This window comes from Bos grunniens, chromosome 16 (assembly GCF_055505025.1).
Source record: "Bos grunniens cultivar Pamir isolate PY7600 chromosome 16, Bosgru_T2T1.0, whole genome shotgun sequence".
NCBI lineage: Eukaryota > Metazoa > Chordata > Mammalia > Artiodactyla > Bovidae > Bos > Bos grunniens.
In genome coordinates, this window is record NC_141180.1 from 54147962 (window position 1) to 54167602 (window position 19641).

Below are 19641 nucleotides of genomic sequence, written 5' to 3' on the forward strand. Positions count from 1 at the left end.
GCAGAGTTGCAGGAACTTTGGAGCAGTACTCTTGCCTGGAAAATCCCACGGATGGAGGAGCCTGATAGGCTCCAGTCCATGGGGTCGCTAAGAGTCGGGCATGACTGAGCGACTTCACTTTCACTTTTCACTTTCATGCATTGGAGAAGGAAATGGCAACCCACTCCAGTATTCTTGCCTGGAGAATCCCAGGAACAGAGGAGCCTGGTGGGCTGCCGTCTCTGGGGTTGCACAGAGTCGGACACGACTGAAGCGACTTAGCAGCAGCAGTAGCAGCTCATCTCTACAGACAGTGACTTCCCGGAGGACATGCTTCCAGAATGGTCCACGTGGGCTGTTGTTCTCACTTAGATAATCACTGACTGCAGTATGACTGGGACACGGGTGGGTCCCGTCTTGGCACTCCCAGGGTGAGGTGGGAGGGAGGTGGGGCTGGTGTCCTCGGTCTCTGAAGGTCAAAACTGCTCCTGCCAGGTGGTTGAAGCTGGGGGTAGGGAGAGCAGCCCCTATGAGGGCAGACCCAGGCTGGGTGGTTGGGAAGAAAGAGGCAGGAGGAAGGAGCCCGGACCTAACACCAGCAGCTGTGCCCCTTTGTGGGGGTAAATAAAAGACAGCTCCCAGAGAGTGGGGTGGGCAGAGGTGCACCTGTGATTCCTCCAAGGAACCATCCAGACCTTGGCTGATGCTCCGAGTGCGGGGACTCATGGGAGGGCTTCCCTGCCTGCCTCATGGCCCCTGACTGGGAGGCTCAGGGCTGTGTTGGGGAGAGAGAACACCTGCGCTGCAACAAAGTACAGCCTCTTGCTGCTGCCAGGAGCCCCAAGGCAGAGTGGGGAGAGGAGTAGGAAGGGAGATGGTCACGGTGACGTCGCAGTCCAGGAAGAGCCACCCCCACCTGGTGTATCTCTTTTAATGCTGGAGGCAGTTCTGCGCAGTCCACATAATTAACTCCATTTTACAGATGAAGAAACCAATATTCAAAGTGGTTATGCAACTTGTCCAAGATTATACAACTAATTAGGAGTGGAGAGTGGGCTCATTAGCCTCTCCAATGAGCCAAAGTACCTGTATACCTCTCTGGGGCTCCTGTTTCCTTAGGTATAAAATGAATGCTTTCCTTCTGCCTTGATGGTCTGCACCCTCTGGGCTGCTCCAGCTCTCACCACGGGGTCAGCTGGGGCTAAGTCTGTGTCCAAACTCCTCCCTTCCCATGATCTTTGCTGAAATCTCACTTTTCTGTGCTTTCTTGAAGGAAGCTGAGTGGACACAGACAGAGGTCAAGTAACTGCTGAGATCAATGAGATTCGGTCACCAAGGCAAGTGGAAGAGGCTGCGATATTTTAGTGAGTCCCATCTCCATCTTGAAGAAAGAGGAGGCATCTGGCCCATGTGTCCCCGTTGAGGATGGGGACCTTTGCAAATCCAACACCATTCACCTCTGAACGACTGTTGTCTTCTCTTGAAAGCCATTGAGTTTCAGCTCCTCTAAAGGGCCCTGCATGATGCAATTGTTTTATCTCGAGAGTGCTGCCCTCAGTTTCCCTGGGAATGTGAATGAGGTCCCTCTACTTCCTGATCTGAAGGCAGGCTTTCCTGAGGTCAAGCCCGGGACGGGCTCTCTCATCTCTGTGGGGATCACCGTGCGTCTGTCAGTAACTCTTCTCCTCTGGGGTCTCCAGGCTCCTACTGCCTGGGTACGTCGGCGCTTGCAGGAGATGGGAGAACAAGACAGTGACAAAACATAGAAATAGTTTCATTCCTTGTTTCCTGGACCAGGCTTACCAGACGCTTCTAGGAAAGGAAGAAGGAAAATAGGGCTAGTTCTTGGTGCCTGTGACGGAGGCTACTAAGCCTGGACATTGAGACTGACTGAGTGAGCACTGCTCCCAGCTGGCTCTTGGATATTTTACTTCTTACCTTGTGTCTACTGAACACCTACTATGTGCAGCACATTGAGCTGTGGCTTCAGGAAGGGGCAGAGTTGGTTATCAGTTGCTGAACCAATAACATTTCCCAATCTCTTCCTTCCTTTCTGGTCCAGTAGGCCACCCCCAAGGCCCAACCTTGATTAAGGACCTTGCAAGGAAAGTCACACACACAAAAGGAGTCTTCCAGGGAAAGATTTTCTCTGTGGAAAAAAGAGAAATGGGGAAAGAGGTTGTCCTCCTATTTTGTGATGTGACTGCCTGAGGCTGTGTGGTTGGCCGCCATCCTGCTACTTTGAGGGGGAAAGGCAGACAGTAAGGATGGAAGAGGGGGAACGTGGAAGGCAGTAAGTCCTTGATGACTTCATCACACTGAATTAACCGATTACCTGGGGATATTCGTAGGCTTCTTGATGTGTAAGATAATCAATATCCTTATTGTTTCAGTTGTTTTGATTGGGATATGATATTTGTTTCTTACAGCCAAAAGCATCCTAACTGATAAACACAGACAATAGATTCTTTCCCTTTAGGAGATTAGCATCTAAGGGAGATGGGAAATGCACCCCTGAGACCTCTGGGAAGCCCTTACTGACTCATGCCATACTCATAATGCATAGTTGGGTCTTATTTTATTAAAAAAGATCCTTTCATAGAAACCATGTGTTACACAAGTTATAATTCTCCAGTGACTTCATAACTGTTTCTAAGACACTTTGCCTGAACTAATGATTGGTTTTCAACTCACAACACCTCTTAATACTGTAGAGTTTCTTTCCTCTGTTTTGACAAGTGGTAAACATCTGAAAATCCTTATCATTCGAATGAAGTGTTTTGTAAATAAGGTATCCTTTACCAAATCAGTATTACTTTATCTCGTTTAATTTCAGATTTTGGAAATAAGTGTCCTAAAGAGAAGGATTTCTCCTGAATATCAGGCTGTATGATCACATCTATTATTTCCAAAGACCAGACTCAGGATGTTCATACCTTCATTATTCCAAGTGTTAGTGTATCCTAATTGTTCCATGTGTGATGTTAAAATGGTGCTTGTGGCTGAAGCTTGTGAACCATACATACATCATTCAAAGGAGTGGGGAGACTGCAGGATTTACTGTGGAGTTTTCCAAAATTTAGTAACATGAGTCTCAAACCCCTCCTTCTTAGTAAAGTCTTTGAAGAGTGGTGATGGGAAATTAGGAAGTGGATTTAAAGAAAGAGAGCTCTTGCTGAGCCCAAAGCAGAAGTCATCCATTGCCACTCCCCTGCCCCCGTTGCCCCCCACCCGTACTCTAGCTCTCTCCTCTTTAGCTCTCCTCTTTACAAGTCTAGAAGCCAGTTCTCAGACTTACTTGTTTGGTGAGTGGTTTAATTCTGCCAATGAGATGCCCTGGAGCTAGATTTGAAAGCCAAGTAGCAGTCAGAGCTATTCTGTCTCTTCCAGCATGGCAGAAGTAGTGAGTGCTCTGCCCAATTTGAATTTTCCCAGTGGATTCTCTGTTTTCCAGTCAGTGTCCTGCCTCAGGGCTGATGGGAAGCTGTGAACATCAGCAATGGTTTCTGCAGTTTTCAGACTCCAGGTAGCACAACAACTTCATGACCTTTAGGATCACTGCTATGGTGATAAACCTGAAATTCTGTGATGGGCTGGAGAGGCACTCCTAAATCTCTCTCCTCTAGCCTTTCCGAGAATTTGACTGACACCTGATTTCTGCAAAGTTAGCCAACTGGAAATTTAAAGGAGACTTTCCCCTAGACTTCTCCCACTTCTAACACCAATTGCAAGTTCAAGAGCTTCCAAAAGAACTTCAGTTTTGATAATTCACTAGAAATACTCATAGAACTCATTAAGATTGTAAAGGTCAAGGCTATGGTTTTTCCTGTGGTCATGTATGGATGTGAGAGTTGGACTGTGAAGAAGGCTGAGTGCCGAAGAATTGATGCTTTTGAAGTGTGGTGTTGGAGAAGACTCTTGAGAGTCCCTTGGACTGCAAGGAGATCCAACCAGTCCATTCTGAAGGAGATCAGCCCTGGGATTTCTTTGGAGGGAATGATGCTGAAGCTGAAACTCCAGTACTTTGGCCATCTCATGCGAAGAGTTGACTCATTGGAAAAGACTCTGATCCTGGGAGGGATTGGGGGCAGGAGGAGAAGGGGACGACAGAGGATGAGATGGCTGGATGACATCACTGACTCGATGGACTTGAGTCTGAGTGAACTCCAGGAGTTGGTGATGGACAGGGAGGCCTGGTGTGCTACAATTCATGGGGTCGCGAAGAGTCGGACACGACTGAGTGACTGAACTGAACTGAATAGGAAAAGGGTATAGATCAAAATCAGTCAAGGGAAGAGGGGCACACAGCAGAGCCCAGGAAAGTTCCAAGTGTGGGCTCTTCATTTTCTTCTCCCTGTGGAGTCAGGATGCTTTAGTCTCTTGGCATGTGTGACAACACACACAGAGTACTGCCAACCAGGGAAACTTATACTCTTTCACCTTTCTGATGAAAAGAATAGGTGGTTTCTATTTTCTTGTCTGAACCATGACCAATACAAGGACATGGAAGATATATCCTCCTTCACCTCAAGTCCAGATGAAAGAGTTTTAAATATAATCACCCAGCTCAATATGGATCCCCTTCAGATCAGAGGGTATGTAGTCCATGGTCTGAGTCCCCCTTGAAAATATAAAAGGCAAGAGACAGCAGCTTTGTGAGGAGAGGAGCAAGGCTGGGAAGTTTCTGCCACCCCAGGACTGACCTGCACTCCTGGCATCTGCCAGGGCAAAGGGTGCAGGGTGATACCCTGGACCACTTTTGACCATGTGTGAGAGAGGGCTAGTGTGGGCCATCTTAGGACCTGTCCTAGAGGGTCACCTAGAAGGACAGACAGAACCAGCTGAAAGAAGTTGAAGGGAGTGCTGACAGCTTAGGGCTGAGGAAAGAGTAAGGAACCAACAAGAATGGAGGTACTTTGACACAGGTCAGGGGAACTGTGGACAAGAGAGCCCCAGCTTTGAGGGTGTCTCCAGATGTGCCCTCACAAATGCACTTGAGACAAGAATCTTCCTTCACTTAAGAGGGAGTCATGCCACATCACCCAGCAGTGCCAGTCAAGGGAGAATTTTCTGCTCTCCACTTCCTGTTTCTCTTCCCTCCATCAGCCCAGTTCCAATCCAGTTCTGAAGCTGGACAGAAGGAGTAGAATCCCATGGTTGGAGGGGCTGGAGAAGACAGTGACCACATCCACCTGTCCAGCCTCACTGCCCCCAGGGCGTGGGATCCAGGAGTGGAGGGAGAGGTCTCCAGCTTGGATCAAGAGTGGAGTCTTGACTAATCCTCAGGGCTGGCATTTTAATTATTAATATTAAACCAAGACTTGTGATGGTGGGGACTGGAGAACTGTTTATTACATAGGGGTGGTCAGGAGAGCCATGGAGCTGCCATCTTTTCATCCACGGGCAGGGAAAATGGGCTTCCAGGAATATGGTTTAAAGGAAATTGGGAGGTAAAACTAGAGTTGTTGACTCAAGGTAATAGTTACACAGATTTGCTCTCTCCTCTTGGTGGTTTCTTGACTGTGGCTGGGGGATGTGTGTGTGTGTGTTTTATTTGCAAACCCCTATAAGTTGTGCCTGATACCTTACTTTCAGTGAGTGACGGGGGGATGAGTGTCAGTTTCTTTGGGTTGCAAGGTACTATATCAACTATCAGCTATTGCCAAGGTGACTCTGCTCAACAAGCTACCCCAAGCTTAGTGACCCCAAACAAAGAATATTTGTTCCTTGCTTATGGGAGGGTTAATTTAATCTCAGTTGAGTTTATCTGGGCTTGACTGCAGATTGTGAGGTGGGTCCAGGTCTGTTTCATGTGTCTCTCTTCTTTTGGGGGGCAGGGGCCACCCTGGGTGTGTACTTCCCATGGTGAGAGGCAGGTGTACAAGAGGGCAAGCCCAGCTGCTCCTGTTGTTCAAAGTGAGTAATGTGGATGAAATTCAAGCAGCAGTGAGATGCACTTGGGCTGACCTTGAAGTCAGTACGCTGAGAGGGGAGTGAGAGATTAGGGTCGGTAATTCAGTTGGTTGCAGCTACCAAGTACATTTTTGGTCCACACCTAATCAAAGATAAGGGATTGCCTTGAGTCACCCACTTGTGGACTGAGGTCTCAGATGCAGGAGGAGGTGCTAAGGCCACTGCTGGGAAGTCAAGTCACTGGGGACGCTTGGCCTGGCCTTGGGAGCTCTGCGTGCTCAGCCTCACTCTGCTGAAGTCCCAGAATTCTCTGGGTTGAGACTCTTGACTTCAAAAGAGGGCCTTGGCCCCTTTGGCTGAAACTAGGGCTGGTCAGTCCCAGGGGCGGGAATGACCCCTGTGCCCTGGGTAGGGTCCATGCTTGGTGTAATGCCGTGCTGTCGCCATCTTGAAATACTGAATCATATTTTTGGACAAGGAGCCCTATGCTTTCATTTTGCACCGGGCCCCACAATTCCTTTAGCAGGACCTGCCCATGGGGATGCAGGTTTCCTGAAGATTTACTGATGTAATTCCAGCTTTGGAAAGACTGCAGCTCACTTGCCGCTCATTCTTTCAGCAATAATAGCAAAGATTACGGCCACCATTTATCCAGTGTCCTGTAGCACCAGACGCTATGCTAATAAAGGTTTTACAAACATCATTCCAAGCCTTACATCAGCCTTGCAAGTTTTTCACGAGACTAAATGTCATTGTATTGAATAACATATAATTCATCCAAGATCACACAGCCAGCTCTTGAATCTAACTTCGTTTCTCTCCTGTGCCTTTCTGTTAAATGATTTTGCTGTTTTGTCGCATAAGCTGAATAGAGATTTGGGGATGCAGGGTACAGCCTCTGCTCTCAAGGGGGTAAACATTTTACTAACAATACTTGCAAACACATACCACTGTGTGTCAGACAATGTTCTAAGCAATTTATACACATGTTAATTCATACAAAAGCAATCCATTGTTTTTGGCCTCATTTTATAGAGGGGGGGCTTCTCTGGTGGTTCAGATGGTAAAGAATCAGCCTGCCAATGCAGGAGACTGGGTTCAATCTCTGGGTTGGGAATGGCTACCCACTCACTCCAGTATTCTTGCCTGGAAAAGTACAGAGGAGTCTGGTGGGCTGCAGACCATGAGGTCACAAAGAGTCGGGCATGACTGAGCAACTAACACTTCCACTTTCACTTTATAGGGGTGAACACTGAAGTATAGTGGAAGTGAGTTCCTCGTCCATGGTCACCTGGCTGGAAGATGGTAGGGCCAGGCTTCAGGCTTGATCACTTGCTATACCACCTCTCACCTTGGCACAGCCAGGCTCGTCTCTGCTTTGGTGGTGAGCAGAGAAACATAAGTGAACTATCTCTACCCCTGTGGATACAGCTGTGGGAGTGGAAGGGAGACAGGCTGGGACCTGAGACCTGGGACCCTTTACCAGAGTCCTTGCACTTAGAAAAACCTCTCCTCCAGCAACAGAATACGAAGAAACTACAAGAGACTGAAAATAACTTCACGCATGCTCAGTTGGGACAACTAAGCAGTAAGATACAAAAAGGCCACAAACCAACTGCCACTTCTGAGCTGCCAAGAGCAAAAGCGGGGGACTGTGCGTGATCCTCGCATTCTGCACCACTACAGGGGTGGGCAGACCATCCCCTGCCCAACCCTGTGCCTGCTGTTACCCCATTTAAGGAACCAGCTGGCATGTCCCCCCATCCCCCAGGGAGTGGGCAAGGCACCTGTTACTAGTTTTCATTCCTTCCTGCTGTAGCACGAGTCCCAATAAAAGCCTTGCCTGAATTTCTCTTTTGGACTCTTATCGATTTCTATTGATTGAAGAGTCCCAGGATCCAGGTCAGTAACAGAAGGGAAATGGGAGGCAGGTGAGCTGGGAGGTTGGGACTCTGATGTGACATGATAAGGTGCTGAGGTAAGGGGGTGGCGTGGGACACGGACATGAGGAAGCAGACTCTGCACACACAGCTAGAGGGAAGCTACCCCGTGACGGGGATTCAGAGCTGTCTGCTCCAAAGCATGCTGACTGCTTGATCTGTGCTTGGATCCCGAGGGTTTATTTTTTCATGCCTCCTCTCGGCATACGCTCTGACCAGGCTGCTCCCTTTTGAAGAAAAGTCTTTCCATCCACCCGTCCTGAGTCCTTGGGTGCCATTTGTGCCTCCCAAGTAAAGCCAGACATGAGGAAAGGCTTAGCCAGGCAGAGCCGCCTCCAGGCCTGCCGGAGACTGTGGCACTTTGTCGCGGGACTGTGTGTGCTTGTCACTGCAGTCTTGTTCGGCCCCACGCGGAACTCACCTCACACCAGGGACCCTGCCTGCAGAGGTTCATTTGAACAGTAACTAGCAGAGGCATGCTGGGGAGCTGTAGCTTATGAAACCATCTCCCACATTCCGAATGGCAGTGTCTGTGGTTCTGGGCTGGTTTTGCCGCCTTTGATCACCATGCAGATAACTGAGGACTGATGGGTTATCTTTACTAGTATTTAGGCAAGGATGGTCTACTGCGTGTGTGAAACCTAACTTGGATGGAGGAGAGCCTGCCAGGTGAGTGAGAGCAGGTGAGGGAGGGAGGGACAGAAAGGAAGGAGCAGGGTGGAGAAGATGGGGAGAGGGTGGGGGAGATGGGGAGGACTGGGAACAGGCTGCGGCTCCCTGCAGTTTGGGGGCTGGGCTGTGATGTCCACAGGACTGGTGGGGTCCTCTTCAAAAGGGCTTTTTAAAGAGAAAGATTACACCTTGGTGGCTCAGCGGTAAAGAACCCGCTTGTCAATGCAGGAGATGCATATTTGATCCCTGCGTCGGGAAGATCCCCTGGAGAAGGAAATGGTAACCCACTCCAGTATGCTTGTCTGGAGAATCCCATGGACAGAGGAACCTGGCAGGCTGCAGTCTATGGGGTCACAAAAGAGTCAGACGCAACTTAGCAACTAAGCAACAACATCCCGTTGTGAATGCCTAGAGCAGTTCTGTGTTGCATGTGCTCCTGGGGCTTCTAGATGGCGCTAGCGGTAAAGAACCCGGCTGCCAATGCAGGAGATGTAGGTTCAATCACTGGGTTAGGAAGATCCCCTGGAGAAGGCTATGGCAACCCACTCTAGTCTTCTTGCCTGGAGAATTCCACGGACAGGGGATCCTGGCAGGCTGCAGTCCATAGGGTTGCCAAGACTTGAATACGACTGAAGTGACTTAGCACGCCCATGTGACCCCAAGACGGAGCCCCAAGACCCAGAGAGACTGCTGGATGGGGTTTCGAGCAGGGCTGAGAGCTGACCCTCCTAGATGGGCAAGAGCCCTCCCTTCCCCCAAATCTCTAAATGCCTATGGTCCTGGTGCCATCTCCAGACACTTTCACCCTGAGAAAGGGTGTTTGATGTCACACGAGACAGAGATGCTGCTCTTCCCTGCCTTCAGTGCAGGTCCCCAGCCTCCTGACGCCCAAGGGCTGTGCCTCTTCTGGCAGGTGCCCTTCAGCCTGGGCCGTGGGGTGCAGGCAGCAGAGAGGGGAAGGGCAGAGGGATGTAATAGAAGTCATTTTCCCTCCTCTTCTGTATCTTTTTTCCCCCCTTTGAATAAAGATTGAGGCAAAGTCAATTAAATGGAAAAGTCAGTATGCTTGGGTTGAGAAATTAAACAGAAAATCAGACTGTGCAAGCATTACACAGTTCTTACAGGAATGTTAATTCAACTTAATGGTGAAGTTTGGGCTGGGTCGTGGTTCTGATCATTTGGAAGCTTGCAGGAGAACTGTATTCATAATGCAATTTTCATCATTTCATATTGAAGGCATTCCTAATACAGTGTATGAGCCTCCTTGCTCAGGTCACTATCATAAATGAGAAGTTATTCCCAAAGGATATTATCTGGGACAATAAGTGGATAAAGGTATTGAATTTATTAACATCTAAATTAAACAGCCTGAAAAATGGAGTTGTATTAGTCAGCTCACAAACATTTACCCCTAATGATAAGGCAACAGACTCTTTAGCAACAGCCAGCAATGGGAGACATATTATTTTTTAAAACAATAATAATATTTCCATAGCAGCTCCTATCTGAGAAGTTCAAAGCCATCCCCACAATGTTAATCACTTTAAAGACTTTCTGAAATGGAAGCAGGTAATTACTGTTTTCTTGGGCTTTCTAATGTGGAAATGAGGCTGAGAGGGTAGGGTGAATGCCTTTGCCCAAGGTTGTGGTGTTGTCAGTACACACTGCTGTATTTAAAGTGGATAACCAACAAGGACCTACTGTATAGCACAGGGAACTCTGCTCAGTGTTATGTGGCAGCCTGGATGGGAGGGGAGCTTGGGGGAGAATGAATACATGTACATGTATGGCTGAGTCCTTTCGCTGTTACCCCGAAACTATCACAACATTGTTAATGGACTATACCCCAATACAAAATAAAAGTTAAAAAAAAAAAAAAGATCAGGAAGATCATGAGATAGGTGTGGCTTTTTTAGTTTGCTCCTTCACTGACCTCATGCCCTATGACTTTCCGGTTCCTGCTGTGTGCTTTGAGGGCTTCCCTGACCTTGGGGAATCTGCCTGCAATGCAATGCAATGCAGGAGACCCCAGTTCGATTCCTGGATTGGGAAGATCCCCTGGAGAAGGGATAGCCTACCCATTCCATCCAGGCTCCTTCCCACTCACCCACCCTGTCCACCATCCTGTTCAACAGCCCCCAGCACAGCCCTGTCTTCACACCTGGGCCCTCTTAGGTGTTCACCAGCATCCCAGGACCTGTTCTCTGGACCTCAGCTTCCCCAGGTGCCATAGCACCAGGTGAGAGGCATGATACCCCTAGAGCCTCCCTGGAGCCCTTGGGCTGGCCCTGCATCCTCCCATAGCAGGCTGCTGGGAGGCTCAGTCTCCAGCCGTCTCTGGTAGGAGGTCTTCAGAGAGCCATTCCCTTCTGTTCCTGTCTGGTTTATCGACTCTGCACTCTGACCTCTCGTCTCCTGAGCTGTCCTCCTGAGGCCTAGTCCTTCCCCAAAGGGCATGGGGGTGTTCCCTCTCCTCTCCTGAGTTCTACTTGGAGCTAGAGGAGGCTTGCTTGGGCTTCCCAGATACTGTTAGTGGTAAAGAACCCACCTGGCAATGCAGGAGTCATAAGAGACACAGGTTTGATTCCTGAATCAGGAAGATTCCCTGGAGAAGGGCAGGACAACCCAATCCAATATTCTTGGCTGGAGAATTCCATGGAGAGAGGAGCCTGGTAGGCTATAGTCCATAGGGTCACAAAGAGTTGGACACAACTGAAGCAACTTAACACCGAGGCGGCTTGCTTACCATCAGGCAGACTGCAGCGTAAGCTGTGAGTATTCTCACTTCCTGTCTGCTATGGAGCTGACTGGCAAAATCATCACGCCAGGCCCTAAATCATTGACACATGGCTCCTGAGCCCAGCCAGCGCTGGGAAGTCAATGTCGCACTTTTTCTGGAAGAATGATGGAGGAAGCTGTACTCCGTAGAGATATAGGTCACAGAACATCTTCATATTTGACACCTCACCTCACTGGCACCAATCCCTGTAAGGTAGAGACAGGCAGGTGAGACTAGTTCCATTTTACAGATAGGGAAGGAAAGTAGTATTTTTTGAGTAAGATTGTTTTGGGCAAGTTATATATGCTATGCTAGTTATATAATAGCTATATATGCTATTTAATATGTTAGGTAAGTTTTTTTTTCCATGTTATTTATTTATTTTTAAAGAAAACTGATGCTGATATTTAAAAGAAAATATTTTAAAACTGATATTTTAAAGAAAACATCAGAGATGTTATGAAATTCAACCAAGGTCACACAGCTAGTGAATGAAAAAGTCAAGATTTGAACCTAGGCTCTTTTCCTTCACACCTGAGCTCTTCCTTTTGCATGGCTGGTCGTGTAACCTTAGAAAGTCCAAGTGAGTCTCTCAGAGTATACAGGCAATAGAACAGAAACAGAAAGCCGGGTGCCTTGCTGGACAGCCCAGCCTTCTGTATACCCTATGCTCCACTGCAGTGAGGTCAGGACCCACAAGATCGCTGACAGTCCCCTTGTAATCCAGTCAGGGCAGGGTGGGGTGGGGTGGCCCAGGTGCAACTTGGAGAGAGGCTTCTTTAATCCCACTCTGTTCTGGATGGTGACTCTGGCCCCTGGAGGAAGAAGAGGAGGTCCCCTGTCCTTCCATCTGTGCAGTTGCAGAGGGACTGAATTTCCTGGGGGCTGGCTTAGCCTTTATCACATGCCATCAACTCCCTGCGGTGGGAGTAATCACGCTCCTGCTCTGTTTGCTGTGAACTAATTAACTCTCCTCCTCCAAGCCATTCCCAGAGCCCTTATCATCTGAAGAGCTACAGCTCCAGGTTGGTTGCTGTGCCAACCTGGGAGGAGGTGACTTGGGGAGCAATCTCAATGATTCTGAGTCTGGGGGGCGCTAGGGCCCAAACCTGTTCACGGCCACTCACCTTGTTTGGGAGATGGACCCCATTTGAGAAGGGGATGGAAATGATTTTCTGTTTTTGTTGATTGTACCCGCTTTCTTAGTGCCCATTTATTTTCATTCATTCACTTGTTGTGAGAACTTGCTGCATCACTTAGCTCTCTGTCAGTTTCCTTATCTTCAAAACAGCTACTTCATAGGATTGTTGTGGGGTTAAGTGGAATAACGTGTTTACATCATTTGGACGGTGCCTGACACATAGATCGTGCTCAATGAGAGTCAGCTATCACTGACATTATTATTATCATCGGTATTATTTACAGCCTCCCTGAACATTTTCTCAGCTGTCAGATGTGCATGAATACACTCAGGGATGTGAGAGAGAATATGAACAAACTACTTAGAACTGCGTTTGTCCAGAGTTGAGTGAATTCAGCCTTCAGTATCTGCAGATTCAGCTAACAGCAGATGGAAAATACTTGGAGAGAAAGAAAATTCCACAAATTTCCCCAAAGCAAAACTTGAATTTGCTGCTTGGAGCTTCTATTTACCTATCATCTACATTATATTAGGTATTGTAAAGGGCTTCTCTGGTGACTCAATGGTAAAGAATTCACCTGCAATGTGGAAGACGTGTGTTTGATCCGTGGGCCTGGGAAGAGCCCTTGGGAAAGGAAATGGCAACCCACTCCAGTATTCTTGACTGGGAAATCCCATGGACAGAGGAGCCTGGCAGGCTACAGTCTGTGGGGCCATAAAGAGTTGGACATGACTTAGCAACTGGATGACCAACAACCAAGTTATTGTAAGTAATCTAGAGATGATGTAAAGTATACAGGAGAATGAGTGTAGGTTATATGCAAATACTACACCATTTTATATAAGGGGCTTGAACATCCATGGATTTAGACATCCGTCCTAGAAACAATCCCCTGAGGATACCAAGAAATGACAGATAGACAGCACCCTGGTGAGCTACCTGTGATGAGTGATGGAGGGGAAAGGAAAGGGAATTCAGGTTCTCATTCATTCATTCACTTAGTCATTCATTCAAAAACTAATTGTTGAAGAGCAGTATGTTTCAATTTCTCTAGAGTCCCCTGGGCTAGCCAGTGTCTCAAGAGGTTCCAGGCATGAGAAACAGCTGGAGCCTGGATTTGCCAATGAACGGGAGCAGGCAGGCAGGAAATCTAGTTCAGGGACTTACAACATTTCCATCCTCCTCTTCAGGGACCTGGATCCCTCCCACACCACTTGATTTACTTTCTTTCCACCCAGAATGGAGCCACGGCAGACTTTTCACCTAAGAGAGTGATACGATGATCCATTATATTCTACCTGAGTATCAGTCTGTGGGTCGAGGCAGGATCATGGGGGCAGGGTGATGGGAAAGGGGGGTGGCCTGGGGACAAATGCAACGCTAAGAGGACAGGGGCCTAAGGGGCTCCCACGCCAGGCCTTCCCTCAGTTTCCCCACAGGTTCCTCCCCATTTTGCCCACCTAAATGCTTTCCTTTCCATCAAAGTCTCCTCCCCCTCTCTTGTGATGACTTCTTGGACTTGCCTTGCCCACACTTGATCTCTCCTTTCTTTGGAATGCTATTTCAGTAGGACTCAGAATTATATTCTCTAAAGCAATAGCTTTGAGTGGTTTAGTGTCTACCTGATCTTATTTTCTCAACTAGGTTATAAGCTCCTCATGGGCAGGATCATGTTCTAAATCCCTTGGTTTAGAACATTTAGAACTCACAGCATTGCCCCCTGGAAAAATCACTGAGTCTTCTGGAATCTCATCTTTATTCCACTGCCCACTGCAGGCACCTGGTTATGCAGCTCCGTGAGCCCAAACGAGCTGGGATACCGGCCCTTCTCTGTCCCAGATCTTTCTTGTTTTTCCTGTAGTTGAAACAGAAATGTGCTGCTCATCCTTCAAGGCTGAACACCAGTGTCACATGGTCATTTCAGAGGATGCCCCAGGCAGAGTTAATTCACGTTGCTTCCACATCACATCTTTTGTTCTTAAAACACTTCTAGGCTGGTTGGAAGAGTGCAGGCTGCTACAAAGCCTCACATGCCAGGCTCAGTGGGTCTTCTGGAAGCATTGGTCTCAGACACCCCCAACACCCACCCTGCTCTCGCACAGAACCTCACGAAAGTCCTTTTATAGCTCTCGCCTCTTGTTTTACTATTTCTGTCAAGCCTTCACCTTACAGAAATGCTGCAAAGACAAATGAGATAATATATAAGGGTGCCCTAAACTCCAGAAGATGGACTACATTATTACGGCTGTAAAACTCTCTACTGGGGAAATCAAACTTGTTGACGGTGACTAAGGAAGGGAGGGAGGGAGAGATAGAAATAGAGAGTAAGAGAGACAGAGGCAGAGACACAGGGAGAAGGAGACAGAGAAAACATGCAGACTAGCATGTAGCTGGGCTGAGAGGCTGGAAGGGCGGTCTGCCTGGCCTCCACAAAGCAGCAAAATGTGATGTTTACTGAAAAACAAAACACCCACATTTGAATTTGGTTTCTGCTACCTGCTCACAGAAGATTCATCCCCATCTCAGGGGAACAGCATATTTTAGTGAGTTAAAAGCTTTGAATTCAGCCAGACCTGCCCCCGACTTCCTAACTGCGGTCAAGGGTCTCCCCACATGTGGGTTTCCTCCAGCCTCCGTGGTGGTTTGAGGATGACGGGAGCGTGTGCAGCCCTCACAGGCGCATGACAACCGCCTCGCACCTCATCCTTCCCACAGGGCTCCCCTCTCCCCCCGGCACTGTCTCAAGGAGTCAGGCTAAAGTCTGCAGTTTCAGAAGGAGAGACCACATTCTTCCCCCTGGTCCTGAAAGTCACACACCAGGAGCCCTGGGAAAGGAAGATACACAACAGGAGCTGGGAGGAGGGTTCCCGGAGGTCAGGGTGTGACCATTCTCTCTTCTCGGCCCAAGGGCCCAAGAGAACCACCTGAGAGACTGTCGCGAGCGAAGACAGAGAGAAAAAGCAGGGCCCAGGACGTGAGCCAGGGCAGGAGGCTTCTTGTCTCCAGAGGGGTCCATTGCTATCCTTTGGGCATCCTGGCCAGAGCATCACTTGAAATTCCCCTTGGGACGCAGTTAAGGACGGGTATAAGCAGCCGAGGCCTCTGTGCAGGACGGCTTGGAGGATACATCCTGTGCTCCAACTGTGTGGGCGGGTATTTATCTGAAGGACGTGGCCCTGGTCTCTCTGGAAAGGGCATGCTGCAGAAACAAAGCATAATCACTGGCTGCCACCCTCTGTCCCTCTCTCATGGGCTGGGGGCAATGAAGGGCCTATGTAATTCCCTTCATTATATAGGGAATTTGTCTACCCCCTCCCGAAGAGATATTTCATTTTCTTGCTGAGTCAGTCTTAGTAATTACTTATTTGCTGAATCCTTAAGGGGGCAACTAAGTGGACCATCAAGGCCTTGGGGAGGAGAGTCTGTCTTTCCTGTAGTTTGTAATCAATCAGCAGGACCCCAGACAAATTGAGGCGGGGGGGCGGGGTGTGTGAAGAGAATATAAGAGGCTCCCGCTAACCTGGGAGCCTACTCCTTGGTCCCCCCCAAGTCCCTTCTAATACTCTCCCCAACTCCTTCCACACTCAGGGAAGGCTGCCTCTTCCAGGAAGCCTTCCTGGATAATCCTGCCACTTCCAGCCTGAATGGGCCCCTCACCTGATTCCCCACCACACAGGACTGTACCTGCGCATTTCCTGGTGCACACCTGGAGATACGTGTTGGTCAACTGACTGTCAGAGCCCACCTGGCATGGACCTACCCATGGATGCCATACTCAGTGGTCCTTGTAGAAAACCAGGAAGCTGAGCACCACAGGTCCTTTCCTTTTTATCCCCTAATCCCCTGCATCTGCCTTGTTTCATCTGAAATGTGGAAGGTGACAAAGGTTTTCCACACATTCTCCAGGAGCGCTGGGCTGAGGGCTCCCTTCCCTGCTTGTTCCTCTTTCCGGGCCCATCTTTCCTTCCTACTCCCCCTCCCCGCACTGCACGCCCCGGGGAGGCTGGCCTGGCCAGCATCTGCTTCAGGTGTTTCCTCTCGAGGCCTTTGGGATCTTGGGACCAGGCCCCTTAAGCCTTTTCAACACAGTGAGCATCAGAGCTACCTTTGTCTTTGGCTTATTGTAGTGGGTTTTTTTTTTTTTCAATTGTACTAAAATGTACACAACCTAAAATATACTATCTTCGCCATTTTTAAGGGTACAGTTCAGTGGCATTAAGTATATTCACATTGTGTAACATCAACACCATCCAACCATAGAACTCTTTCCATTTCCTAAACTAAAACCCTGAACCCCGCAAAATAACACCTCACTCCCCCTCCTCCAACCTCTCGAACACTGTTCTACTTTCTATCCCTAGGAACTTAGCAGTTGACTGTTTTAATGGCACAAACCCTCTTACGTGTGGTATGCACCTGGAGCAGGCACCAACCAACTCGTACCTGGAGACTTCTGTGCCCAGTTGTGCTCTCCTTGAGATGTGAACTTAATTTGGACACGTCTCCCGGTGGCTCAGATGGTAAAGAATCCGCCTGCAATATGGGAGACCTGGGTTTGATCCCTGGGTTGGGAAGATCCCCTGGAGGAGGGCATTCTCCAGTATTCTTGCCTGGAGAATCCCCAAGGACAGAGGAGCCTGGTGGACTACAGTCCATGGGGTCGCAAGGAGTAGGACGTGACTGAACGACTAAGCACACACACTCCTCTTGTGGATGACTGAGCCCAAAGCTGAACTCAGGTCGTTTAATTCTAAACTCGTACTCAAAACTCGTATGTGAAACAGATTGCCAGTCCAGGTTTGATGTATGAGACAGGGTGCTCAGGGCTGGTGCACTGGGATGATCCTGAGGGATTGGATGGGGAGGGAGGTGGGAGGGGGGTTCAGGATAGGGGACAAATGTACACCCATGGCTGATTCATGTCGATGTATGGCAAAAACCACTACAATATTGTAAAGTAATTAGTCTCCAATTAAAATAAATAAATTAATTAAAAAAAATAAAACCTCCAAGGGAGGACTTCCCTTGTGGTCCAGTGGTTGACTGGGCACTCCCAATGCAGGGGAAAGGCGTGGGTTCTATTCCTCCTTGCTGTGAGACACCACGCACACATACACACAAAGAATCCGCTCCCCCCACCAAAAAAAAAAAAAAACTCCAAGGAACGGATTTTTAATGAGGAAATTTCAGGGACCTTGGCTGGGGACAGCAGGGGCTTTGGGGCAAGCTGTGAGTTTAGAAAGCAGAGATTTTTGGCATCTCTTAAATCACACTTGATTGCCTATCCTCAGACACCCAGGTTTCCAGCCTCTTGGTTTCTTTTTGCTGAGGGCTTAGTTATTACCCAGGAACATTCCTGGTTACTTGGAACAATCAGAGCGCTGTATTCACAAGAGAGCTGCCGTGGGTGGTGTTTCACGAGCCTCCGTATGGGTGGCTGTGAACTGGGCACACGCTCAACTTCTCTGCTTGAATTACCTCCTCCTGGGCCGGGCAGGATGAGGTCAGCGCTGGGAGGTGCATTTTAGTGCTGGCTTAGCCTGAGACCATGCTTACGCAGCCTGGGCTGGCCCTACCAGGCACTGGCTCTGGCAGGAATAGTAATCAAGGTAGCTCCCTTCTAGTAAGCTCCTGCCGTATGCCAGGCACTGTTTGACTCACATAATCTCATTTAATCCTCACAATTGTTTTAGAGCATGTTGGTCAGAAGTGGATTTGAGATGAGGATATATGTGTGTGTGTGTGTATGTGTGTGTGTGTGTGTGTGCGCGCGCGCACATGTGCTCAGTCATATATGACTATTTGCCACTCCATGACTGTAGCCCTCCAGGCTCCTCTGTCCATGGGATTCCCCAGGCAAGAATACTGGAGTGGATTGCCATTTCCTTCTCCAGGGGATCTTCCCGACCCAGGGATTGAACCTGAGTCTCCCAAATCTCCTGCATTGGCAGGTGGGTTCTTCACCACTGAGCCACCTGGGAAGCCCTATGATGATTCTTAGGCAAGTGATTTAATGAGTGGGCACCATCGTAGGCATGAGGGAAGGGCCCTGGAGGTGCCAGGGGCTAGGCTTGACCCTAAAGGACATGGGGGATCACTAAAGGGTGCCTTGGAGGAGAAACATTAGCAGATGTGTGTTCTGCATGCCAGGGGGAGAATGGGGAGGAGGGTGTTACATTCATTTCTTCCAGGGAAATGTGAAGATCAAATAAAAAATGTGTGTGAAAGTGTTCTGAAAATCACAAGGAGTTTTGCAAATAAAATGTGTCAATTCTAGGAGAAGGGGCTGCAGGAGAGACCATGTAGTTGACCTGCCAAGAAGTTGCTGGAGATGCCTGGCTGGGGGTGCTATCTGGCTATTCCAGAGCCAGTCCTGGTCTCAGAGCTCGCCAGGGAACCATCTGCCCTGCTGGGGCCTCAGTGCAGTGGCCCCACTGGGGTGTGGGTCATTTGGACTGCCCCACTGTTATGGGCACTTTCCAGCAAATGCTTCTGGGTAGGAAGTGAGATGACCTTTTTTCTAACAGCCTCCATGGCCTTCAAGGCCCCAGAGACTGGTCAGTGACTGGACTCTGAAGGCAGCTGTGTCATGGCCTTGGAAATGAGCTGCAGCCCTTGGGCTGCTGGGAAAACCTCTCAGGGCTCAGCCAGGGTCCCCAGGAACCCAAACCCTCTCACCTTAGCATTTTCCTCCTTTGCCTTTGGGAAGCAGCTGTTCGCAAAGGCCCATGGAGCTTTCTCCTTTGCTCTGCAAAAAATGTTAAGCAAACATTTAAGGAATAAGAGCTGTATAATGATGCGAGTAAACACTGAGGAATACCAGCTATTATGGGACATAAGTGTTTTAAAAAAACAGAAGAAAGGAAAAATAAATGGTGAAGTGCTGTTTGTCTCAAGCAGGCCTCCCACTGACTTGCAGGTGGGAGGAAGCGTGAGGAAGGGGTGGACAGCCTTTCCCATGCTTCACATTTTGGGCTGCAGCTCCCAGACCTAGGCCTGCACCCAGGCTCCTAAGAGCCTTGATGCCCAAGCGTTTTCAGATAAAATGGAATTTCCTCCTCTTGCAGAAAAGAGGAAAGCAGAGCAGGTGGGATGCCAAGGCCGAAGGACTAACTCCACTGTGCTCTGAACTGCGCAGTAGGCCTGGCTGCCCCCCTAGAAAAAGATGGACAGGGAGCCAAGGAAAGGGAGGTGGGGCCTCAGTGGGGATGGCCAC

General features: G+C 48.9%; 1 protein-coding gene across 5 annotated transcripts in view; it reads left to right on the forward strand.

The window, feature by feature from the left end:
* CAPN8 (calpain 8) overlaps positions 1 to 7740 on the forward strand; it is a 103066-nt gene extending 95326 nt beyond the window's left edge. For 4 of the 5 annotated variants that reach the window (XM_086345201.1, XM_086345203.1, XM_086345205.1 and 1 more), the window contains one exon: positions 1253 to 2739. In XM_086345201.1, coding sequence (XP_086201327.1) covers positions 1253 to 1285 — 33 coding nt within the window. In that variant the 3' untranslated portion in view covers positions 1286 to 2739. Of the gene's footprint in view, positions 1 to 1252; positions 2740 to 7135 lie in introns of those variants that run through there. The other variant, XR_015143583.1, reaches the window with a different exon arrangement.
* Positions 7741 to 19641: the final 11901 nt, after the last annotated feature.